The sequence below is a fragment of the Ascaphus truei genome, chromosome 5 (genome assembly GCF_040206685.1).
Source record: "Ascaphus truei isolate aAscTru1 chromosome 5, aAscTru1.hap1, whole genome shotgun sequence".
In the NCBI taxonomy this organism is placed as follows: domain Eukaryota; kingdom Metazoa; phylum Chordata; class Amphibia; order Anura; family Ascaphidae; genus Ascaphus; species Ascaphus truei.
The window spans coordinates 55,589,658-55,616,677 of record NC_134487.1 but is presented as its reverse complement, the minus strand read 5'-3'; the positions used below and the strand labels follow the sequence as shown (position 1 = coordinate 55,616,677).

General features: G+C 41.8%; 1 protein-coding gene across 2 annotated transcripts in view; it reads left to right on the top strand.

The window, feature by feature from the left end:
• Positions 1-27,020, top strand: part of TTLL8 (tubulin tyrosine ligase like 8) — a 214,132-nt gene that overhangs the window by 22,142 nt on the left and 164,970 nt on the right. For both annotated transcript variants that reach the window (XM_075599830.1, XM_075599829.1), the window contains exons 5-8: positions 7,975-8,046; positions 9,028-9,104; positions 13,431-13,559; positions 16,803-16,917. In XM_075599830.1, coding sequence (XP_075455945.1) covers positions 7,975-8,046; positions 9,028-9,104; positions 13,431-13,559; positions 16,803-16,917 — 393 coding nt within the window. The remainder of the gene's footprint in view (positions 1-7,974; positions 8,047-9,027; positions 9,105-13,430; positions 13,560-16,802; positions 16,918-27,020) is intronic.

Sequence of the window (27,020 nt, the reverse complement as noted above, 5' to 3'; positions counted from 1 at the left end):
GAAGCAGCCTCTGCACGGAGCTTCTGGCACAGCTCTGCCCCGCCCCCAGGTTTCCCCGCACGGAGCCTGCGCCCCCCCTACATAATCTTGCGCCCCCCCAAGGGGGCGCGCCCCCCAGTTTGCGCACCACTGCCTTAGGACACAGTATTAAACATAAAACATAAACGTATTTCACAAAGAGCTATAATCATTAAAGGACTATTAACCCTTGTGCTCCCGGATGGATTCTAGTGTGTGTGTGTGATGCAGACACTGATTAAAACCAGACATTACAATGGGACAGGGGAACAGGGGAACATACATTTACATGTCATAACAAGGGTTAAATCACATTTCTGGACCTCAGTCCAGTTAACCCCTCGTCTCCCTGGTGCGGTTAGAGGGGGCCATTGGGGGGTAACCCCGTTAATCCCGGGCCAAACCCTCACGATCATCACAGGTGGTTTGTGCAGTATTTGCTTTTTTTGTATAGGAGTAGGGCAGTTTGATTTAATTGTGTCCAAAAGCATAACTTAGTCCACTAGCAGTTATAGCATAAAATGCATAATATTGCTAAGTGTTTATTTTGAACCCCCCCTTTGTTAGGTGCCCACTGTTTGCCACCCGCGAACATTTTCACTTCTGTCCAGTCTTAAAATGTCATTAAGAAAGGCACTAAAGTGGGACCGTATTAGTACTGATGTTGTCGCATTTAACTGGTTATTTTCCCATTGTGCCCTTTTTAGTTAAAAAATATATATTTATTATTAAAGTAGCAAAACATGTGAAAACGAATGTTTTTAAATTTAAATAAATCAGTTTTGTGGTATCTGATAATAGTTTAAAAAAATGACTTCGATTTGGTGCTGTGGACTGAATGAAAATACTGGGACTGATAATGGTGTAATCAAAATGAAATCAAACCATATTTAAAAATGATCAACGTTTCAACTATTGACATCTGGTTTGACTACGTTTTTACTGCACATTATCGGTCCCTGCATTTTCATTCAGTCCACAGCGCCAAATCCAAATCATTTTTTAAAAATAATTAGAACGCTGATTTAAGAAAAATCAAGATACTTTGTAGGCTGCAACGTTTGTACTATCTGACACTCTTTGTGGTACTCCTATAGTATTGTCTATTGAGGCATACAGCATTAATGTTCATATCTCACAATTGTATTCACTAATACGAGGCATTAGGGGAAGCGCTTAGCAACAGGCGATTGTATTAGATAATAGAGACTTTTTTTTAAATTAAACTCATAATGCCATTTTTAACGAGTTTGATTTCTATAGCAGGTGGTAGCACTCCTCCACAGCAGTGCAAGATATTTGCAACACTTTCCTGTTTGGCATCATTTGTTAAAAAAATATAATAACTGCGCTTCTCCGTATAAAGAGCATGCAGCTAGTGAAGGAATTGGCCATACAAATGTGCAAAACAGAAAGAGAATCCCAAAGGGAGAAGCGCAGGAGATTCTCTTTCTGTTTGGCATAATTTGTTATCCAGCAGTTTGAGCTGGGAACTGGTAAACTGTAACAATAGATAACGTTACCTTAGTAGTATAAGGATACATTGTAGCTACTAAATGATACTGACTGAAGGATTGATTGAAACTGAAAGGCGGCCATTATGTTAGGCACACAATCAGGATTTGTACAGATTTATAACAAGAGAACCAATTGATTGTCGGCTTAGGTAAGAATGTAGAATTATACATTGTCACATGCTTTCCATATACAAATTAGAAAAATAAAATATCTTCAAAAAAAGGTTGGACATCTTTTTAGAAAGATATACAGGGATATACCAAATAAGTAAACATGGGGTGGATGCTGATCCAGGGAGAAATCTGATTGTCATTTTTTGTAGTAAAGAGAGAATTTATTTTCCCTCTTATAAGACAGCATTGGATGATATTTCACTGTTTTTTTTGGTTTACCTTCCTCTTGATCAAAATACTGTAAATACAAATATAGGATAAAGTATCTGTCGTCTAACTTTAGCATAGGCTAAACTTGATGGAGATGTGTCTTTTTTTCAATCTCATCTACTATGTAACTATATATGTCCTATAACGTATATATATATATATATATATATATATATATATATATATATATATATATATATATACATATATATATATATATATATATACTTGTAGCCCTCTTTCCCCAGTCTACTGGTGCTGATATTACCTGTTGGCTCACAGAGATCTGAGCTTCCGCCACTGAGAGCCTGGGGTATACCTGAGATACTAGATAACAGTGCCTCCACCTGTACGGGTTCGAATTATATGGCATAACCCCGTGCAGGAACAAATAATAATACCACACAGACTTTAACAATAACTTTTATGACCTTTACTAAGCACACATCGATATATAACTTAACCACTCTATAATGCATAAGAGGTACAATTGCCCACGCACCAGGCCCGGCTGTAGTAACCCACCACCGTGTTACCCCATAGTGTGTCCACAGTACTGTCCGAGGCCCTTGGCCACTCTACCACGTAAGTGTCCCCAAGTGTAGCCCCCACCCTTTAGGCGTGATCAGCCCCATGCTGTACAGTGTTGGTGCACTTTTAGAATGATACCTGCCCGGGGCTCCTGCACCCGGGTATTGCAGAATACACAAGGGAATCCGTCCGGCCTGACGTCGTCCTCCGCCACCGCGTGGGGTGAATTCCGGCGTGGATAATATCACCGTCAGGATAGTCTCTGTGTCCTTTGTGGTGCTCTGATCCCAGAAACCACCTTGCAGTGCTGCGCCGTGTTGCAGCTGTGTCCCTGACTATACCAATGCTAATGGGGCAGAATCCCTATCTAAGGGCCTGTCCCTAAAGCAGCACAAGCTTACAAGTGAATAGGGGCCTAGCTGGGACCTAGGGAACAAGGTCTGGCCTAGCCCAGTGGAGCACTGCTCCTTGGACGCTACCTGAACCTGTGCAGTCCCTCTTCCAACTGGCGTGGTCTTTACAGCGCAAAATTGTACTGTATGTCTTTATTTGTATAGCGCCATTAATGTACATAGCGCTTCAATGTATCTTATTCTGTGCAGGGGAATCCAGCCACGCTATTGGCTCCCTGGCGTCATGTGTTCTTCGCCCCTATGCATTATGGGGCTCGTAGTTCCCCATGGAGAGCCTCTGTGTAATGGCCACCACTCCCTACTGTGCCTCTGCGCATGTGCGAGCTTCTGCGCGTGCGCGAGCTTCCAATATGGCGGCGCCCTGCTGAGGGAGCCTCCGGCGAGCCGTTCGTTGCTCCCTACTCCCCCGCAGTGCCGCCCGCTCCTGTCCCTGCCTCCGCTGCTAGGCGCAGCCGCGCCGAGAGGTAAGGGAACACAGGGCCACGCACCAGGGGACCCTGCTATATACTGTTACTTTTTCCCCCATCTCTGATTATAGAGAAGGTGGGAGTAAAGACCCCCAAGCGATGCTTCCCTGAGGAAAGTCCGTACAAACATAGACATGAAAATCAATCTCAGCATATGAAAAAGTCCCACACAGTGCAATTAAGCATTAGACGAGATGTCCCACGTTGTCAGTGAGAGGCGCTGAATTCACTTTAATGCACTTAATATACTCATAAAAAGTTCCCACGTATCCTGCAGGTTAACTAGCCTAATCCTTTAAGGCAAAAAGTGTTAACTCCGCAATATCACAGCATTGTGGTACATAACCGTGGTGTAGTGAGTGATTGTAATGAAGATGTACTCACTCCGTTGTTCCGTGGATCCTCGTGAACTGTCAGCGTGCTCCTGCCGAAAGCGAATCAATATAGGAGTAAAGTGGGGAGGCGGCGCATGTGCTTGACGAGAAAATATGACTGGACTGTCGTTGACTAGCACAAAAAATATTTATTGGCACATAAAAAAAGCAGTAAGGGGAAAAACCTCTAACGCGTTTCGCGCAGGCGTCTGGGCTTTATCAAAAGTTACTCTTTGATTATATTGCTAATTAATGTCTAAACTTGTAAGTAATTGTGGTCAGATTTGCAATAATTACCCGACTCACAGGGGGTATTGAACAGACTTGGTGCACATTTTGTAAGTCACCTAGCTGCCAGGGTAAAATTGGTACAAAAGAACCACAGCATATTTTTTAAAAAGAAGATACACCATTGGGTTCAATAGAAATGTTTTGATAAATGTGATATATATTTGTTTTAAGTTGTGACGCCTTTTAGGGGACCAATATTAGGGCTCTTCATAGTGTATAGAGCTTTCAAATCAAAAGAGAAAGATTACAACTGGCAGTCACCCACTCGTTCTCTTAGGCCTGGGACATAGATGGTTCAGCCGCGCTGAGCCGCGGTCCTGCTCTGCCTCACCTGCTGAAAATAGAGCTTTTTTCTATCCTTGCAGGCGCGGCAGGGAGCGCGCTCAAGGGGCGGGGCAGCAAATTTGAAACCTGCCTGTCTCGGCAAAGTTTCTGAGCCTCCGCACGCATCAGCACGCATGCGGAGGGGGAAACTATAGCAGCGCTGATGACAGATGCAGGGGCTTTGTGCATCTGCTCAGCGTGGCTCAGCCCGCCTCAGCGAGCTTAAACTTACTATGTCCCAGGCCTTAGAGTTGTAGTTCACAGGTACTCAGGTCCCGTATCACCATCGCACTGCTGCAACCATATATACAAACAATCCAAAATTGGACCAGCACAACTGTGAATATTTTCAGAGTTGAAAGAGGTAGTTTGACACAAATATGTTTCTCAATGTAGATTTTGTTTAGTAACAGTATGTAATTAGGATAAATAGTACAGTGTTGCGTCCATGTGATGTGAGCTAACACACTGGTCTAGACAAAGAATCTCTCCTAAAGCACTAGTATACAGTATATACTTGAAGAAAAAAAAAACTTTATCCCTATTTTAATCTCACATCATTCTGCTCATGTGCATTCCACTCACCATGGCTTTATCTTCTGTCATTAATTTCCCATACATTCTTTATCTTCTGCATTCCTTTGGGATAACGTGTATTAGGAGGATTCTTGTTCTTTGCATTGTCCAGTATTCATAGGTACTGTAGTGCCGACGAGTATTCTAAAACAAATCTGGGGCAATCACCAACAAGATCCAGGTACATGCTGGGTACATGCTGCAACATTTCAGTGACATTTCAGCAGACAGACTAATGGCCCATTGGATTAACAGCGGGGGTCCCTGGAAGTCCCATTCAAACTGAATGGGACTGCCAGGGACCCCTGCTGTGTTAATCCGATGGGCCATTAGTCTCGGCAGAAATGTCACTGAAATGTTTGCAGCATGTACCTGGATCTTGTTGGTGATAGCCCCAGATTTTCCAAGGCAAGTTTAAGGCAAGTTTTAGAATACTCATCGGCGCACCTGTAAATAGCTAAATCATGTATTGCTCTAAGGAGGGATAGTTGAGTGATAAGGTTTGCTTCTCTGGTGATTTACTTCCATTCTGTCTCTTCTTGACCTCTGCTGTCTTCTATGGTCTAGCCTAGGGGATGGCAATTATTTTTGCTGGGGAGGTCACTTCCCAAGCTTTGGTAAGCTTTGGGGGCCACACACCTAATATAGATTAAGTGCATGGCCCCACATAATCACCTCCTCACCTGCTTTTCCCCACCATGCTTCCCTCCTCACCTGTTTCTCACTCACATGCTCCCTTGACCAGGTTCTCCCCCACATACTCTTCATACCTGCATCTCCCCTACATGCCCCTCCTTTCTCTCTCCCCTCATTCTCTCTCCCCCTTCTCTCACTTATCTCCCCTGTTTCTCCGCCCTCTCTCCCCCCCTTTTCTCATTTCTCTCTCACTTCCCCCTTGTCTCACTTCTCTCTCGCCCTTCTTCTCTTGCCTCACGTCTCTCTCATCCCTCCTTATGTCACTTCTCTCTCACTCCCCCGTCTCACTTCTCTCTTACTCAACTTCTTTTCCATTTTGGAGTTCTACCTGAGGTAATAGTACAGTGGCGGCGATGGAGGGACTGGAGCCCACCCACACGTGATCACTGAATTTGAACTTCTGGTGGGGCTTGACTTCCATGTTAGGCCCCACTTGGGTAGCCTTCCGCCACCACTCTCTCTCTTCCCTCAGCTGACGCTCTTGCATCTGAGGCGAGAGGCGGCGGGCCGGAAAGAATGGTTGAGAATGTATTTTACCCACACCTGGTTTAGTCTTATATTAAACATTATTCCTTTTTGTGCAGGAATGCAACACACCAGGCCATACTCAGTCTCTGTTATGGGGGTTCAGCAGTACAACGTCCAACAAGAGTGCTGGTGCGATTTTGGATTTTTTGTCGAGCTTTCAAAACCTCATGGGTTTCTTCAAGTATACTCATGGGTACTCAAGGGTAGAAGAAACCTATAATGTTTCAAGAGCTCAGTTAACTATATTTGATCTTTACTGTAAGAACTCTAATTTTGGTCTGCAGGAATCTACATTTCTGCAGGACCAATACAACTACTAGAACTTTGAGATACATCTGATGCTATTTACTTGTACCATAGTTGTTCCAGTTTTAAAGCAAAGAGGGACTTTGAAATATAACGTACACATTTCATAAGACACCTTTTAGTCCATTATAGTGAATGGGCCATAAGATGTCTTCTCATGCCAGAAGGCATCATCTTCTGAAATAGTGCTGCTTAGTCAATATGGGCCACCTTTATGTGGTCCTGGAAACCTCAGCAAACTTTGTTACTTTAACAAACAAAAGAATATGACACATATTGACTATAAATTGCTTATGTAGCTGAGTCGGGGGAAGCAAACCAAATTTGCCTAAAATACCCCCTGCCCCTTTTCTTAATTTGCATGCAGTTGAAAAGCTGCCAGGGCATCGTGGCACGGAGCACTAAATGTGGCCTATATCGCAATATAGGGATGGGACAATCTCGCCAAATTGTACACACTATGCCTATTTTTTACTATTCAGTTTTCATTATTTGTACATATTCCTTATTGTATCAGATACAGGGCATCTACAATAAATACATTTCAGTTATGGAGTAATCAGTGGCGCCAGTGAACCATAAGTGTTCAATTAACAAGCTTTGGTCAATTGGGTAATTCATCTTAAATTGCTTGAGCTACAGTATGCCAAGTGCTTCCTCAATATGTTAGCATCTATTTTAGCCTTACTTGTAAAGAAATGGACAATTCTGTAAGTAGCATGCCTCTTTAATGTGTGCCAAGTCAAATTGAAAACATTATGTGCACTGCAACATATCTGATGTGATAAATAACGCATGCAATAAATCATATTTCTGTTTGTTTCACAACTCCTGATACTTTGTCATTATGGAGCCAGATATATGTATAACAAAAATAAAGTTTGAGTGTATGGTCGGGAAAACCTTGTCAGGAGTTCTCAAGTGCAGTCCTCAAGAGCCCCCAACAGCTCAGGTTGTATGGATTTCCTTGCTTCAGCACCGGTGGCTCAGTAGAATTGCCTGCTTCAGCACAGGTGGCTCAATCAGTGGCTCAGTCAAAGAAGCAGGGATATCCTGAAAGCTTGACCTTGTCTTAATTACTGGAGTTGAGAACCTCTGCCTTAAGTGGTTATCTTTGCAATTTTTAGTGTTCTAGGTCAGTCTCCTGCTTATAAAACTAGTACAATATTAAGGTATAAAACAACACCAGGTTTATCAAAGAAAAACATCCCACTGAAATATCATAATTTTTCCCTGATAAATCCGGCACAGCTTAATTGTACTATTTTTTCACCAGTTTTGCAGCCAATAGAGTTTGACACAGAGTTTGAGGCCTTGGGGCATCAGAAAACACCTTCCAGCTCATTCACTTGTGTGGGCTGTAAAATGACTTCTGGCGCGGGTAGGCCTATCTTATGGAATAGCACCGCTTAGTAAATATAAGTGTTGTTAACATTTACATGATGTAATAATATATTTTAGTATCATTTATTGAGCAAAGTGATGTACTCGGATAAAAGTATGTATATATAGTGCTTTTTGCTGACACTATATAACTATATTTCTGTAGGCAAGGAACAATCTTTTGACGTTAGGGCATGGACCACTAAACAGCTAACAGGATATTACAGCAGTGTCCAAGGTACAGTATGCATATATTTTTTACAGTTAATAATAACAACTTTATTTCATATTACACTTTTCTCCCAATGTGACTCAAAATTCCTGATTATTACAATAAAGTGAGCAGTCACAAGGAGCCGACACTGGGATTTGGGATTTGGACCAGGGTATCAAACTGATATTACTTACAGGGTCAGTGTCTGTACTCACTGAGCCACCAATTCTCCCTTCTTCTAGTTGCTCTCAATGTACTATAATGGTATTACAGAACCTTTTGTGAACATATGAGTAGGCGCACTAATGGACTGAGAAAATAATCAGTACAAACATTGTGCTCCAACAGAAGTATTGGTTGCTATGGTTACAGTAAAAAAAATGTGCCACCGTTTATTTTTAGAATGTATTATTGATAACCCATTAAGATCACAGTTGTGCTTCAATTCAGTTTAATAAGGAATGATGTAACAAGTGCATATTGTTAATATCAATATGTACCTGAAGAGGTTACGTACCAAAGTCCTTCCTGCTGCAAAACGGGGGGCACAGAACATCTCCACGTATTGCATCAAAGGGAAAAAAACTCCATTGCTTTTCAAGGGGATTGTTTTCTTCCTTGCCGACAGGAAACTTTAATTTTATAACAGAACCCCCAGTTTTATTCCCCCATCTCCTGAATAATAGCAACAACACTGCTTTTTGTGATGATTTCAAAAGTCAAACCGAAAACGTGACCCAATCCTGGTTCACATGTATGAGGGCTCACCGAGGGTCATCAATGACAGCCGAGTAAGATATGCCCCTCCCTACACTCACCTCCATGTTCGGGTTGGACACTGGCTGCTCCTCCAAGCCCGCCACCTATCCAGGGTTGCTTGTTGCTTGCAATTGTTTAGGCCTAACACAGTCGGTTGGCTGCCCTGGGTCCAACTTGATTGATTTTATTTGAATCATTTAGTTAAAAAGCTTAACCTACAGCACTGTTATCCATTGTTTCTTCTAGACAGAACATTGTCCCACGAAGAAGAGAGGGCGGCATCCTGTTGTGCAGACAATTTCGACAACATTCATTATGTGATGGTAGGGTTACAAAATTAATTTAAAGTAAACACCTTCAGTCTTTTCAAGTCCTTTCCACCACTGAATGATTTGATGGGATCATAGGCATTGCACTGGAATCAGGGTTAGGTGCCTTTTCTATATTCGCCAAAGTGGCAGATCTAGTCATTTTTGGCCGAAATTCCACATTGTAATCAATTGGCTGCTTTGGGGGGAGGGGGAGATATAGAATAAACCATCTAGACCATTCTTTATTTACTTGTCCTCATCATTATATTCACTTTAATCAAAAATGTTTAGTGAAACTTAAAAACTTGATCTTTCCTGAGTGTGATAGCACTTATTCTTTTTTTTTTTTTTTTCCCTTAGAAACTGTATTGGTAAATTCTTATATTCTTTTTCCATGTTCTCATTTTCCAAATTGTAAGTACTTGTGAAAATGGGATTTTAAGCAGTAAACTAATCCGTTCTTTACATGAACGGTACATTTGTGATTTTAGTGATACAATATGTTAGCCTTAAATTGATGGTCCTTGGCTCCGAAGGGCAAAGTGTGATGGGTGGTTAAGTTTTTTTGAATGAACTCTTTAATTAATTAAAAAAAAAAAAATGGAATTTATTTATGAAAACGTATATGATTGTTTTTTCCGCATCCTTAATGCATAATCCCCTTCTGACAGTGAAGAGACAAATGCGACCAGTGTTAATGCAAAAAAAAATTGGCTTATTTTGCAAAGACCGAATGCCCATAATGAGTGATGGGCCCTACCCATCCTATCCAGCATATTGCCAAGCAGCAGCTTCTGCTGCAGTAAGAATTATCAGACCTCTCCCCCCCAACAAAATGTATTAGAAATACTTTCAGGGGGAAAAGGCACCTAAGAAAACAGCAAAGCCGCAAAATGAAGGGCTTGCATTATCGATCTTTACTTACAGATATATATGATGAACAACAACACATGACATATTACACCGTGCCATGATTTATTTAACAAAAATAAAGCGAAATGATTCAATAGCTTGTAGAACTTGGAAGTAATTGTTTTCTGTATGACTTTATCAGTCTCTCACATCGTTGTTGAGGAATTTTGGCCCACTCTTCTTTACAAAGTTGCTTCAGTTCATTGAGGTTTGTGGGCATTTGTTTATGCACAACTCTCTTAAGGTCCTGCCACAGCATTTCAATTGGGTTGATGTCTGGACTTTGACTGGGCCATTGCAACACCTTGATTCTTTTCTTTTTCAGCCATTCTGTTGTAGATTTGCTGGTGTTCTTGGGATCATTGTCCTGTTGCATGACCCAATTTCGGCCAAGCTTTAGCTGTCGGACAGATGGCCTCACATTTGACACTAGAATACTTTGGTATACAGAGGAGTTCATGGTCAACTCAATGACTGCAAGGTTCTCTTGGGGTGAATTTGCTGGGACATCCACTCCTGGGAAGATTGGCAATTGTCTTGAATGTTTTCCACTTTTGAATAATCTTTCTCACTGTAGAATGATGGACTTTAAATTGTTTGGAAATGGCCTTATAACCTTTCCCAGATTGATGGGCAGCAACAATTGCTTCTCTAAGATCATTGCTGATGTCTTTCCTCCTTGGCGTTGTGTTAACACACACCTGAATGCTCCAGACCAGCAACCTGCTAAAACTTCAGCTTTGATAGAGGTGGTCACACTTGCTGATGATCAATTAATCAAGGGCATTTGATGCAGTAACGGTGTACTTAGTTTTTCACACATAGCTTCTCCATTTTGGCTTTATTTTTGTTAAATAAATCATGACACAGTGTAATATGTCAGGTGTTGTTGTTGTTCATCTGAGGTTGTATTTACTTAATTTTAACACCTGCTAAGGAACAGATGATTGTTATTATGTCCTGATATGTAAAACCATAAAATTCATTCACACAACTATTATATATATATATATATATATATATATACACTGAGTTAAGTTATGGTGAGTAAAAAAAGTGACAAAAACCCTCCACAGCAATGCAAATATGCAAATATGCAAATACAACTGTATGCTCATCTGCATGTCTTAGGCAGGTCTGCAACCCCGACTTTCCTCATTATCACCCAGCACACAGCACTTCCACTGCAGCAAGGGATTCCGGGAAATGACATGTAAACGAGCACACAGTGCCACTTTTTGCTTCAAAAACCATTTTTAACATGGTTCCCTATAGGCTTAAGCTTGCTGCATGGTCACAGCTTTGAGAACAGCCAGGGTTAAGGTGCATACCCAGAAAACCACCCACAGACAGCTTTTTTTTTTCTCCCTCCCGAGAGGGTTGGGGGGTACCCTCCCCTCTCGTTCATCAGATTCCAATCCACTTCAGTGGTTCGGGTGCATGCCCTTGGACTGTCCAACCGAAGTCAGAGCCGCCCTCGGAACGGGTTCCCTGAAGATTTCAGCCCGAAAGCCTAGGTTTCCAGGGACATTGATGCCTTTCTCCGTTAGGATTCAGGACATCCGTCTCTTCCTCCCTTTGGCCTGAGGCCCGCAAGGGAGTTCACGTCATCTCCCCTCTTTCGAGGGTTGTGCGGGTGCACCCCAGCCCCGAAGGGCTGGTTGTTCGAATGCCATCTCCCCTTAGCCTGAAGGCTCAGGGGTTCTGTGGTCCGGGGCCTGGACACCACCTCTCAACGAGCTAGAGGGCCAAATGCTTGCCACAGACCTTTCCTACTGAAGCCCCAGATAGGATGGTACTGCATTTGGTCATAGCTGTGCAGGCCGAGAGGAGCATTCATATCGCCTTGATCTTAGCCAAAAGGCCGAGGCACCCACAGACAGCTGTTTCAACCTTAATGGGTCTCATCAGTGTGGGGTTGATTAACTGGGTATGCAAAGAAGCTAAAGGATAGGCCAACCATAATACTGAGTTAAGTTATGGTGAGTAAAAAAAGTGACAAAAACCCTCCACAGCAAAGCAAATATGCAAATGCAAATAATGGGGAAAGGCGGGGTTGCAGACCTGCCTAAGACATGCAGATGAGCATACAGTTGTATTTGCATTTGCATATTTGCTTTGCTGTGGAGCGTTTTTGTCACTTTTTTTTACTCACCATAACTTAACTCAGTATTATGGTTGGCCTATCCTTTAGCTTCTTTGCATACCCAGTTAATCAACCTCACACTGATGAGACCCATTAAGGTCAAAACAGCTGTCTGGGGATCGCTTCTCGGCCTTTTGGCTAAGATCAAGTGTAGGGTCTGTCCTGTGAAGGATAGACCCATTCTGCTGCACTTGGTCCTCTGGTCATGGACTTGAAGGTGGATGCAAAGTAGCCCGGGCATTTTTAATCATGCACCCCAGGAGTGGTCAACCTGGGGGGTCTCACTTGCTGCACTTTCGGGTGGTTGTGACAGTTGTTGGTTGCATTGCAACTGTCACTTAAAGAGCACTGAGCACCATGCACTGATGATTTTGCACCGACCCCTATTTTCCCGCACTTGGCCCCCCTTATTGCCTTCCGCTGAGGGGACAAGCCATTATTTTTGTCACCGCCTGGCCTTGCACGGGGCCGGGCGTGCACTCGTGCACACCTTTTTGTGTTTGTACGTCTGAGCACCTCCTGCACTGCATCACACAGAGCACTGGAGCACTCGCACCATGGATTTTGTTTCGGTTACGTGTTGGGTTATCGTCACCCCTCTCTCCGGAGAGCAAAGACTGAGTGCTGGCTAGTGATCGCCATCCCTTCGGGGGAAGATTGCGGTGGGCTAGTAGGCGTCAGCCGAACACCCTAAAGACATGGACCCTCCTGCTGCGCCTACTGCACGGGGAGGGAACAGGATGGATGTCGGAGTCTCCGGACGAAGACGTCTCTGTAACAGCAGGACTCCCAGGCTTCGGCTGAAGAGGACTGTCTATGGCACTGACTGGCCTACTCTCCGGAGCGGACTTTGTCACAAGTTTTGCGCACCTGGTCTCACTTGACCATGAGCACGGTTTTTAGAGGTGAAATCACTTTTTCACCACCCGGGCTACAAAAAAAAAACAAAAAAACCTGTCTGTGGGTGGTTTTCTGGGTATGCACCTTAACCCTGGCTGTGCTCAAAGCTGTGACCATGCAGCAAGCTTAAGCCTATAGGGAACCATGTTAAAAATGTTTTTTGAAGCAAAAAGTGGCACTGTGTGCTCGTTTGCATGTCATTTCCCGGAATCCCTTGCTGCAGTGGAAGTGCTGTGTGCTGGGTGATAATGGGGAAAGGCGGGGTTGCAGACCTGCCTAAGACATGCAGATGAGCATACAGTTGTATTTGCATTTGTATATATATATATATATATATATATTAGTTCTTGTAACCTTTCCAATTTATTTAATTTTGTTAGTCTAGGTTAATCAGAACTGAAATTCCCCACTTCATATGGACGATAAGGAGAGATGTGGTTGATTATCATTGTTTAAATAAGGATCAAATACTGAATCATTATGGAAGAACAGGCTCCTTCACAACTAAAGTAAGAAGTGTTTTTTTTGCTATTCAATGTAAAATGTTATCATCGAGAATTGAGATTTACAACCCTTGTATTACAGCTAACACAGGGGTTCACCACATGCTACCAATACCGCTGGTTATATTCAAGATCCTACTTAGGGGTACTTGACACTTATTGCTGTAAGGGAGCAGAGTCATTTGCAATAGTCACAAGGTATTTTAGAGTAAATTCACACTTCATAGCTAAAGCTATGAAACACATGGATGGATATAGACATCTGTACAATGTTGTTGGCAAGGTTAGTTCTGTTTTTTTGTGACAATGGTACAGATTCAAATAAGGTTGGTAACCGCTGATAATTAGAAAACAATAGGAAACTCGAATGACCAGACACTACTGTGTTATTTTAATTCATAAAAAATCTAGTTTTGTATTTTTTTTCACCTGAACAGTATAGTATGTAATTAGCACACATACTTGATATTTATATTGATTATAAATGAAAATCACAAGTATCTAAATGTGATCAACAAATGTATAATTTGGAAAAGCAAGAAATGTGTTTTTAAAATTAAGTAAACAATACTCACTGAGGAAGTTTAATAAATAATAATATAAATTACATAAGACACAGTATAACTGGTCATAACATACAAAGTTGCAGCATTTTTTTAATGCTATGTATAATCTATAACGAATCGTTTCAAACTCCTCCCAGCTTCACTATGACTTATACAGACAGTCCTCGTTTTACAACGCTTTGTTTTACAGCGAATGGCTTATCCAACACTATGCAATGCATACCTATGTTCATTTTTACAACGCCAAAACTGCTTATCCAACGCTCTTCCGACGCTTTGCAACGTTGTTTATGTGTATATATATATATACACACATACACATAAACAACGTTGCAAAGCGTCGTAAGAGCGTATATATATATATATATATATATTATATATTATATATATAATACAGTATATACACTATATAATTTGTGTGTGCTGCATATCTTATTGCCTGCGTAAAATATTTGGTTTATTTTAGTGTTAAAAATGCCTTCAGGAACGGAACCTCCATTTAAGCAGTGTTCCTATGGGAAAACGTGTTTCGCTTTACAACGTTTCGCTATCCAGCGCCATTTTGAGTACTCATGGTGTTGGATAACCGAGGACTGCCTGTACTGTATTTCTTGATGCATGTTCCGTATTTACATGCATCACTTCCAATTTGGAGTATGATTTACATGTTTGTGCTAGAAAAAAAAAAAGACATCATTGTGTCTTAGAATAGTTTGTGTTTAGCAGGGCTGCCATCTAGTGCTTAACAATATATTTAAAAAGGTAGCACACCTGTAGAAAATTCTTAAACAGTTCGCATAAGTGTAAATAAAATCTTCATACTTATCAATTTCACCTTTTATTGAGAGGCCATGGTGAGAGGCAATATATTTCGGGTAACGGAGGACCCTTTGTCAGGTCAGTGTGCCTCTCAAGAAAGGCTAAATTAATAACAAACTATTTTCCCGGACACATGTGAATCGTTCCCTAATGGAGCAATCCAAGCAGTTTTTTTTTTTGTGACATAGGATTGAAGCAGGGGGTCTCCAGAGCTGAATCGCATTCATTTTAGCTCCAAAAACCCCCTGCTACCCGAGATACCAGCACCACTTTTGGAGGTCTGTATCTCCCCGGTCACGCTGGCCAATAGGAAGCCAAACCTGATGGTGTCACCATTTTTTTTATTAGCCCGCAGGATGCGGGAGCTTTGAAACGCCTCCATTATGTGAACCCTGCTAGCCATAAAAAAACGGCTACTGGCACCCCTTACAAAAGTCTTAATCTCCAAAACCAGGGGGTCCCCGGAACTGAAATTAATGGGTTTCAGCTCCAGAGACCCCCTGCTTCAATCCTATGTAAAACATTTTTGTACAAATTGCAAAAAAAAAAAAAATTGCCAGCTGGGATTGTCTCTACGAATTTTTGACAAGTGTGCTACATTTTTTTTTTAGAAAATATGATGTAATATAGTGAGTGTGGTCACGCAATACTGGTGAGAAGCCACCTACCTATTCGCCTATAATTTGTCCTTAATATCAATCTGCTTTTCATCTAGTGCTTCAACAATAGACAAACATTTCTTACCATTTTATTGAACCCTAAATATATAACTGCCATTAATTCATTTTAGTCCTATGACACCTCTAAGAAGCAAGGACATGTGGTGTTATCTGAAATAATTCCAAGCTTCCAGTTACCTTAGCACTACTGATAAAAGTAGTAGTCCTGGGCCTAACTTTAAAACATCCTGAAGATGGAGTAGCACTGGAGAAAAGTTATCTATGTTATATTTTGGAAAGATCTATACAGTACGTATGCTTAGAAAGCAGAACGGGAGAGAGGCTTCCTAAACCATATCCAGTTTTCTGTCAATAAAACGTGTAACCATACAGTAAGTGGGTGACAAAGGAGTAGCGCTACTCTGTACCATCACACTACAACCACTGGATAAAAGGCATTTTGTGTTTAGTCCACTGGTTGGTGCCTGGGGCACAAAGTGACGTTCTCAGGCATATAGAGTAATGCTGAGGCTGTCCTGGTTTAGAATTCTATTGCACAACAGAAATAACCAGTGCAGTCCTCCTCATTCTAATGTGGTTCTTCCCTGCCTGTGCTCAGCTTAGGCTGCCTACATATGATTTACCATAAAAGCAGAGATAAACACTTACATTTGTTAGAGATTGCAACATAATAGCCGACATTTACTAGGCATGCCACTTCAAAAGACAGCTTCCAACATTGGATGACACCTGATGGCCCATTTAAGTGAATGGGCTGTAAGATGTCTTCCGATATAGCATTACTTAGAAAAAATGGCCTGGTGTGGTATACACCCATTTTTATCTAAAATCGCAAAATACCCACAGGTGATTCACAAATAACAAAACACACATTACACATATAGTTGGACTCAATTTACCCCCAGAATCCTTGCAGAATGCCTGGGCATGCCTCGAAAAAAGAAAAAAACATAAAGATTATTATTGTACATCGGTACATGACAGAGAGATATTCTTCACACTGATCAATTTATTGTGGGAATTGCTTGAGGTAAGTGTATAAGAACTGAAGAATTTTTTGTAGTGACCATTAATAATTTATGTGTGATGAAGTGAACAATGTTTATATCTTTAAGAGTCGAGATCTATGAGTTTTCCTAAAGCTATTCACTACAGTATGACATTCCCCCCCCTCCCCCACCCAGATTGGCATGTGCTTGAATTTAAGAAACTTGCCATGGTATGCGGAAGCAAATCCAGATACCTTCTTTCCACGCTGTTACAATCTTTGCTCAGAGGATGAGAAACATGCATTTATTGGTAAGTTGATTTTGACTAATTTGCCCTTTTTTTGTGTGAAAATGAAAGGTAAAACAAACATGTTTTCAGAATGGAAAAAATTGAAATGTAAAGTGCTCTTTTATATATTTTAATTGAGCGTAACCCAGCAAGCCACACCATTTATTTAACAATGTCTCTATACAGTTTTTTAAAGCATGATTCAATTTATTTTGTCACTTTCTTATGTATCTTTAATGTTTTATTATGTTTTAATTTGTCATTGTTGCATCTTGTTTTTATTGCTTCCACTATGCCCTTGCCTTTAGCATTTACACACTTCTGACACACGCCTTCCCTTTCTCTTTGTTCCACTGCATTCCCTGATCTGCCTTTTATAATGCTCTAGTAATATATGTGTGTGTTTATATATATATACATATATATATGTATGTGTGTGTAACTCGTGTTCTGTCTGACCCACCCAATCTCACATTGGCCCCTGTGGTCTATCCAGCCCCGTTACATGTCTGTGTATGGTGGTGCACCTGTAGGCAACAGGACTCCTGAGTCTCCCGCTTGATGGTATTGGGGGATGTCAAGCAAGACAGGTATCTGAGGTAGTGGGTGACAAGTCCTATTCACATTACGTGCAGCGCCTCCACCTCATCAGGATCTATGCAGATGCAGGTAGATGGTCCTGATGAGGAACTCCTTCTTGGTGGTGAGGGCCCCAGGAGACTAATTGCAGACTCACACCATGGGGTTTTCTTTGCACAAGTCATCTTTATTGTACCAGAGGTGGGCGAGCTGCCCTTTGCAGTGAAACGTCTCAGCCACACATTCTCCGTGATTCCCTTCAATAGGTACGCCCTCCCAATGGAGTGGGATTCCCTCTCCCCGTGGGGAGATCACCCCTGTGCCAGGTCCCTGGACACAGTTGGCCTTCTCCGACATTATTTAACTTGAGGCCACTAGTTAATGCACTAGTGGGCACCTTTAACTGGTTGCTTCCCCTTGCACCATTAACTTCGCAGCAACCACACACGCACTAATATATATATAATTTTTCAAGATTTACTATCAGTGAGTTGAATTTTCATTCAGGATACATTTGAACTTTTCTTTAATATTAAATGTAGCTAGTAATTTCTCAGGACCTATCTACTTAAATCCTGCATAGATAGGTGATTGATTTCGAAGGTCTTAAATTGTATTGTATTGTATGTCTTTATTTATATAGCGCCATTAATGTACATAGCGCTTCATAGTAGTAATACATGAGGTAATCGAATAAATAACAGATAATATAAATAACAGATCATGGGAATAAGTGCTTTAGACATAAACATAACATTAAGGAAGAGGAGTCCCTGCCCCGAGGAGCTTACAATCTAATTGGTAGGTTGGGAGAACGTACAGAGATAGTAGGAGGGAGTTCTGGTAAGTGCATCTGCAGGGGGCCAAGCTTTATGTATCATGTGTTCAGAATGTTCACAGTGCTATTCGTATGCTTCTTTAAGCAAGTGTGTCTTAAGGTGGGTCTTGCTAGTCTGGTACTTAGGGGAAGGGCATTCCAGAGGTGTGGGGCAGTCAGTGAAAAAGGTTTAAAGCGGGAGAGGGCTTTAGATAAAAAGGGGGTAGAAAGAAGACATCCTTGAGCAGAACGCAAGAGTCGGGATGGTGCATAGCGAGAAATTAGGGCTGAGATGTTTGGAGGGGCAGAAGAGTGTAAAGCTTTAAAAGTGAGGAGAAGAATGGAGTGTGAGATGCGGGATTTGATTGGAAGCCAGGAGAGGGATTTCAGGAGGGGAGATGCTGAGACAGATCTAGGAAAGTGTAGAGTGATTCTGGCAGCAGCATTTAGGATAGATTGTAGGGGAGACAGGTGAGAGGCAGGAAGGCCGGACAGCAGGAGGTTACAGTAATCAAGACGGGAGAGAATGAGGGCCTGAGTCAGAGTTTTAGCAGTCGAGCAACAGAGGAAAGGGCGTATCTTTGTTATATTGCGGAGGAAAAAGCGTCAAGTTTTAGCAATGTTTTGAATGTGAGGGGCGAATGTGAGAGAGGAGTCGAGTGTGACCCCTAGGCAGCGTGCTTGGGCTACTGGGTGAATGATCGTAGTTCCAACAGTAATGTGGAAGGAGGTAGTAGTGCCAGGTTTGGGAGGAAGTATGAGGGGTTCTGTTTTAGCCATGTTGCGTTTATGTCGACGGAGGGCCATCCAGGATGATATAGCAGAGAGACATTCAGAAACGTTGGTATGTATAGCAGGTGTGTCAGGGTCTGCTAGACCTCCTGCCTAGCCATAGTTCTTCTTTGTCCACTGGGTGTGCTGCTGTCTTCTGTTTCCTCTGGGTTCCTCTGTCTGCCTGTCTGTCTTCTTGTTGCTCCTATCTCTGTCCTTTATAGCTTTGCTTCCTGTCTGTTGCTTTTGCCTTTGCTTCAAGTCAGACTTCTATCACATGCCTCTGTCTTTGATCCTGATCTGTTATGTACCTGTACCTGTATTATAGTCTGTTCACAGTAAAGGCCCTTGCTAGTAATCTGGCTTGTCCCTGTTTGTTCCTTGCTCCCCGGTCTCAGTCCCTGCTCCCCGGTCTCAGTCCCTGCTTCCCGGTCTCAATCCCTGCTCGCTGTTCTCAGTCCCTGCTCCCGGACCTGTCCTGCCCCGCCTGTCCTGTTCCAGTCTCCTCGTTGCCGACCTCTGCTTGTTACCTGACTTCGCTACCTGCCGCCTGCCTCGGACCCCTGCTTGTTACCTGACTTCGCTACCTGCCGCCTGCCTCGGACCCCTGCTTGTGACCACTACTTTGCTTCCTGCTGTTCCGGCCACCGAGATCCTACCTGCCACGGGAGTCTTCCGTGACAAGGTGTAAGGTCGGGTGTTGAAAAGTATATTTGTGTGTCGTCAGCATAGAGGTGATATTTAAACCCAAAAGATGTTATTAGGTCATCTAGAGAGAGTGTGTACAGAGAAAAGAGAAGAGGTCCCAGGACAGAGCCCTGGGGTACCCCCACAGAGAGATCAATAGAGGAGGAGGAGGTGTTAGCAGAAGAGACACTGAAAGTACGATGGGAGAGGTAGGATGAGATCCAAGATAGAGCTTTGTTCCGAATACCAAGAGTATGGAGAATGTGAAGGAGAAGAGGGTGATCCACAGTATCAAATGCTGCAGAGAGGTCGAGTAATATGAGCAGAGTGTAATGACCACTGTCTTTGGCAGCATGGAGGTCGTCAGTTATTTTAGTGAGGGCTGTTTCCGTGGAGTGAGCACCAGATGTGGAGGATTCCCCAGATGTCATCCCTTGATGAAGTGACCTGAACATCACAAAACGCACAGGCCGGATGTCTGCACACCGTTCAGATCCGTGGTTGAGATCCTTGCAAGATACTAAGGTTCCCCTGCCAAATCAGCGATTGAAATCAGCGTTTTTTTCGTGGACCACTACGAGTCTTCCCACTCGCTAAGCATGGAGCGACACTCTGACTTACGGCTATTAGGAACAAGAGGTCAGAATAGATGGCTAACTTCAGTCTCAGAAAGAAACTGCAGCAGCTCCAATCACCACCACAAGCTAACGAGTGCGGAACTACACAGAATCCCTCTGCAACCACTGAGCTATACGGGGCTCTACTTACAGATAAGCTTTTTGTAACTTTACACATTGTGAGTGTTTTTAATCTTCATTCTTGCTGCTCTAATTTGAAATAGATTTTAGTACACCATGAGGTGCTTCTCTATTGCGCTTCTTTTCTAGATGGCATAAATTGTTTGCATGTGCGATATATCAAGGAATACCACTTTTCCTACAGTAGGTGATCTGTATATTCCAGGCTCCATTGGGCTATCCTATACTGAGGAACTCAGGTGTTACTTACCGTGGTGAACCTTAGTATTCTTTTGCCTACGAGCCATTATCTCCTTAGGTTAACTTATTTACCTTGATCTATCGGACATACTTCTGACTAGTTTTTAACCTTTGTATATACGGTATGTAAACTGATTCGTGATACGTGTCAAATTACTTTATTATCAGTGACAATTATTAACTTTTTTTCTGAAATTATAAGTAGCAGCTTCTTCCTACATCCATTATCACAGGGGTTAAAAGCTCAATAGGAAATCTGGCAAAAAAGCTTTTAGTTTATTTACGTTAATGTGTTTGAAAGTGAAGACTTTTCTTGTATACTTGCTTTTCCTCCCCAAGTTTCAAATTTCCAATGTTATTTTGTTCCTCTTTTAGAATACTTTGCTATTTTAAAGACTAGTAGTCACTAGGCAACAATGTGGATATTTTGTACTTCCTTGAACGATTGCATAACTACACAATATTTGTAATGTTCTTTAATTTCACTTGCCTTTAAACAATGGTGTATGGAAAACTGCTATCGTGTTTCCCGAAATACTTGTGTCTGTTATGCTGTGCCAGAATTCATAATTAATTCAAAAAGGAGAAGTGTAACATGTCCGTGTAAAAAAAAAAAAACCCCGCACTTTTTGTTCTCACATTGTTCCTGGTTAGTAAACAAAATGATTATTGACTCAGGGTGGTAGTTTTTCTCAAATGGATATTTACTTACTACCCACCTGTGCACAATGTAGGTCTGAGTACACCATAGTTAAGCAGTCAACCTGTGTACTGTACAGTCAAATGAGGAGAACCTCATCATGGGAGGTGTTCCTGCATCCTGCAATATTACGGTAACATATTCTAACATCTGAAGATAGAAAAAGAAAAAAAACCACCTAAGTTCAAGTCCAATTACGTGCAAATATGAAACACCTTAGGGTGTTGCTGGAAACACTCAATGGGAGAAATGAAAGTTCAAAACAAAATTCAGTGCACTTCATAGATAGCGATATGACTATTACTATTGTAATACAAGTATATAATTTAATTTGAACTTACTACAGGGATAGATAGGGTCAACAGACAGAACCACGAACACTCTTTCACAATTCACACTTTTTTTTTTATAACTCCAATTTTATTAGGTTTTTTGATGTCTTAACATATTCTAACAACACATTTTCATACATATTCAAACATAACCTGTCTCTTCCGTAATATACGCCTTAACAAAAGGATATTTATAACGAGACAAACACTCAGACATACACACATAGACACTATACAAAGGAAAAGGATGGGAAGGGAGAGAAGAGAGAAAAAAAAAGGGGGGGGGGGTACCAGCAGTCTAGATGCCTCCTCTTTTACCTGTGGCCTGTTTCTATTTGGGTGTTTCTATCCTATCTGTACAATGTTCTCTTCACACTTTTTAGTGCTCCTGTACATCAACGCGTTCCTGAAAGTGAGAGGGAAGTTAGAGCTACTGTAGGTCAATTCCTACCCGAGGTCAAATCCAACAAGGGAGAGGTATTAAAGGGATCATATCCCATAAACCAAAACTTTTAATTCATCATTGAAATAAAATGTGGGGTGCATGCGCAGCGTCACACATAATGGCTGCTTGAGAGGTGTGCTCTGGACCTAGGCAGGCTGAGCAGCTTTAATTTACCCATCGTGGATCGAGCCATTTTGAAATCCAAAAACAGTGATCCAGATCATGGGAGCTTGCCCCGATGAACCCCAAACACAGGAAGACCCCACAACATGGGTTCCAACATTCTTTAAAAGAAGAGAGTTTTGTCTGCCTCCAAAGTTGGTGATTTACCGCTCGCTGCATGGCATGGTGGACTCCGATTCAGAGATAGAGGACTCCGATTCAGAGCAGGAGGTGGGCTTGCAGTACTCGTAAAAAAAAAAAGATATCGTTGAACTATTTGACAACCTAAAAAGTATGTTCCACGCGGAGATACAGACGGCTCTCACCAGGTTCAGACAGGAGATCGCATCGTTAGGGAGCTGCAAGGACCACCTGGAGGAGAAAATGGATACCCGGCCTCAGCCCAACAATCTACTGATGCAAAGTTAAAGGCCCTCCAATCACTGAAATAATCTGCAGACAAAAAGACGCTAACAGTCAGGCGAGGAAAAAGACCCTCCGGATCAGAAACCGGACCCTGAGGCATTCCTGGAGAGCTGGCTCTGGACCCTTCTCCCAGATGTTCCCCCAGAACATTCCTGCATTGACCTGTGCTCTCTGCCCTAATCCCTAAATCAGGTAGCTTGACCTTAAACCAAACAGCGATAGCTACTGTAAAGAATTCCATGATTAGTACTGATCCCTTTACAACGGGAAAAAGCGGTAAAACCCCCAAATTATGCAAAAGATCTCAAAAGGTAGAATCTTCCCACTCTGTGTGTAAATGAGCTTGATCCTTTAAACTCACCATTCACCCCCGAGGAGATACTCAAGTTGATAAAGACACTCAAAGCCCCAGACCCAGATGGGTTCTCAAACATATAATTCAAGAAATTTGCCAACCTTCTCATGTCCCACCTGTTAAACCTCTTCAATTCCATACTAGACAGGGTAGCATGTTACAAACCTATATCTGTCTTATTATTATTATTTATTTGTGAAGCGCCAACATATCCCCCAGGGCGGTAAAATGTGGTACAGATTTATGTATATTACAATATATGGTTATATAAGAAGGTTATCATGGAAAAACTATGGAATTTGCGTAATTATCATTGAGGTTCACACACTGTAGGTGTCTGATAGACTTAATCTTGTATGGGAAGTACTGTAGGTGGCAAGGTCTTAGGCCGTGAGGGTAGAGGGGGGTGTAGGTGTACATTAAAGCTGGCAATGATCCCGCAAGTTGCTACAGCTACTGTCCTCTTACGTTCGTTCCAATCCCAATAACAACGGGATCTCGGCAAATGGCAAACAGTATCAAATTTCACTCTTCGCGGATGATGCTGTCTTAACAATAACGAAACCTTTCACCTCCATACCAAATTTATTCCAAGAACTTCTTTAGCAGACTTTTGGGTTTCAAAATAAATAATAACAAATCAGAAGCCCTGAACACCAGTCTGTCCCAGGAGGGGATTCAATTAATCACCACAAATCTTTACTTAAAATACTTTGGCACATTTTTAACAAATTGCCAGAAACATGGTGCTGGTTGGAAGTTCCTCTGAAGAAAAACTGCTGCTTCCTTGAAGTATCTCCAGGAATGCTATAGTGATGAGATATTGAACAGAGACATCCGAGTGCTACAAGAGAACGGTAGCCATAGAGAAATGTACGGCATAGCAACATTTCCATTAGTTTGCAGGGATTTCTCTTATTGAGCAGTTGTGTAAGGATTCTGCTTGATCCGTGCCTGGTTTTGTGCTGCGATCCAGGTTTTTCTGGGCTTGCTCTCACTTGGCTATTTTCAGCCATCTTGGTTCTTGGCAGCCTCCTATTTAAGGCTGCGCTTCCTACATGAAGTTGCCTAGCAAGGTTCCTGATGTAGTTGCAGCCCCAGCTCTGTCACTTTGCCACTTCTCTTTATCCTCTGCCTGTGACTCTGACTGCCCCTCTGCCACCGGCCTTGATCCTCTGCCTGCGTCCCGCCTACGTAAATTGTAAACAGGACTCTGTCCTGTTGCTCTGGTCAGTGAATCTATACCGCCAAACAGTTAGGAGACAAGTTGTCATGATTCAGGTCCAGGGAGTCGAAGCAAAAATAAAACTTATCATTTTACATCTCAGTTGAGATATCTAGCACAAAAAATAAAACGACAAATAATTAATACTTCAGAAAAATTAATCTTTTAATTATTCAGCTTTTAACAAGTCTTAATACTTTATAGTACATTTAAAAATGAATTACGTGCATTGTTTTATTTTTGAATTTTAACCAATTTCTTTCAGAATTAATGGCTAACTTGCAATTACATGTTTGTAAATTACACATGCTTGGATACAGTTCTGGGAGGGAGGGGGAATTTGGTTCTCACTTCATGCTGTTTGCAAAACGGCAGAGAGCTGTGATTCAATATAATCGCTCTGTAGTTTATTATTAACCCGTAATTTATCCTACCGTCTTGATCATTCTTTACACACATATTTGGACTGTGCAAAGTGGCAATTTAAATCCACTTCTTGATAATTTGTTAGGATTTACAAAAATGCCTTTACTTCTTTTAGTACTTTCCAATTTAATACAAGCTTTTCTTTGCGTGGGAAATAATCTTTGGTTTAGCAGCATATGGCAAAGTGGTAGGAGGAACAAGAGTGTAAATCAATTGTTCCCTATCTTGCATCTTTTGTCTGCAATCTGTTTATCTTTCTTCATATAATTCATTTTATTACAATAGTAACAGGTAAAAGGTCTACATGCTTTCCCCCCTTTTTTGTACATCTTCCCCAAGATTCTGTACATACTGTACTCTACACTAACTATCCTGACCTCTAGTTAACATAATTTCTTGCTCATAGATTAAAACCATTGTTGTTAGAAACTGAAATGTATTTTTCTGTTTGTGTGCCAAATTTATTTTCACAAATAACTTTTTTCTATCTGATCTTCATCTCATCTCATCACTTTTTCTCCCTCACTTCTCATCACTATTCTCTTGCCTTTTATCAACATTCTACATTACCCATTTAACTGCTTCTAATTCTGGTCTTTTTGTGCTGAGAAGGAGGCCGGTAGTCTAAACAAAGATAACATTGGACCAGTGGGGGCATGTACAAGACCCTGAGCGACCACTGCTGTGCGCAATGCTCCCATTATAGCATATTTTTCTTGTGGGATAAAATGTACAGTATGTGTGCCTTAATTGTTTCTTCCTCAGAGTCCTCATCAAATTCAATGTCTACATTACAGTCTGGCTGCACTCCCCGACGATCTGCCATAAGTTGTCTCAACTGCCGTACTATGGGGTTCACAATGGCCTCTGTAGGTGTAATTGTTGATAACTACTTCCTGTCTGATCAGTGGTCTGGTATGCTGCGGGTAGGACTAAGGATTACCTGGGTAGTTTACGCCTTCCCTATAATTGTCTGAGGGGGGCTACAGATATACTGGAATGCATGTATTTCCCACTTGACGTTAGGGAACATAACCTTATCCGGGTCAGGGTAAATATATTTAGGTATCTTGGTTGGTACCAGAGGTTCAATGGGATTAGTAGGAGAAGGAGGGGCAACATTTATCTTTGTCGTAATATTTCTCTCTATCGCATTCCAATCCAAACAGAATACCTCTATATTGGAGTCCTCCTCTCCTCCCGGGCATTCCTGATCCCTGATTCCTTGCATAAAATGGCACAAATATTTACCGTGGCTTCCTTAACTAGGGCGTACAGAGTACAGAGTGGGACAATTTTGTTACTTTTATCGGTTAATATACCGCCCATTTCTCAATACTGTACGCAAGAATCACAGACCCATAATTTGCTTTGTTATTATCTTTTTGTTTTGACCACCACTCCATCTGCTTGTCAAACGATAAATTATCCCCCCACCCTTCTTTAAGCCTTTCCCTTATATGTTTCTTATGGTGGTCCTTATACATTCTGACATATCACTCTACTGTCCATGATGGTAGTCGCCCGGACTACGCTGTCCTAGCGTCTTTTCAATAAAATCACCCCTCAACTCCTGGTCTACGGGTTACCTTGTTGGCCACTTCCCCCTCAGATAAGCAATTGTAAATTGTAGTTGCTTGGGAAGCGACCCTCCAAGGTATCCGACTTCTAAAACTAAACTGATTATAATTTGAGCTTGAGTAGGGGGAAAGTGGGATTATTGCTCTAAAATTTCCTCACACATCTATATTATAATGTAATATAGTACATTGTGATATGGTGATTCCATTATTTCAGTGGCATAGTGTATGTGTGTATGACTACATAAATGCAGGTGACTAAAAGGTACTTGATAACTACGAGCCAAGAAAAGTAATGTTATTGATCACTATATGGATTGCCAGTGTCGCCTGTTCCATCAAAAAATAATAAATCACTTTTCATTTACTGATGCTTGATATTTGTATTATTGTACAATTGTTCACCCATAGCTCAAGTGTAAACTGTCTTTTAGAGCCAATGTACAGTTGTTCCTGCTACACATTAGAAATCCTCTGCAGAAACTATCATTTCAGGCTTAAAGGCCAGAACTCTCTGGTAACAGTAGTGATCAAACAATCATGGCAGTCTTGTGCCAGTACTTACAGCCGGTCTAGGACATTTGGTCACGGCCATTTTGCCTTGACGAAATGACCGCTGAC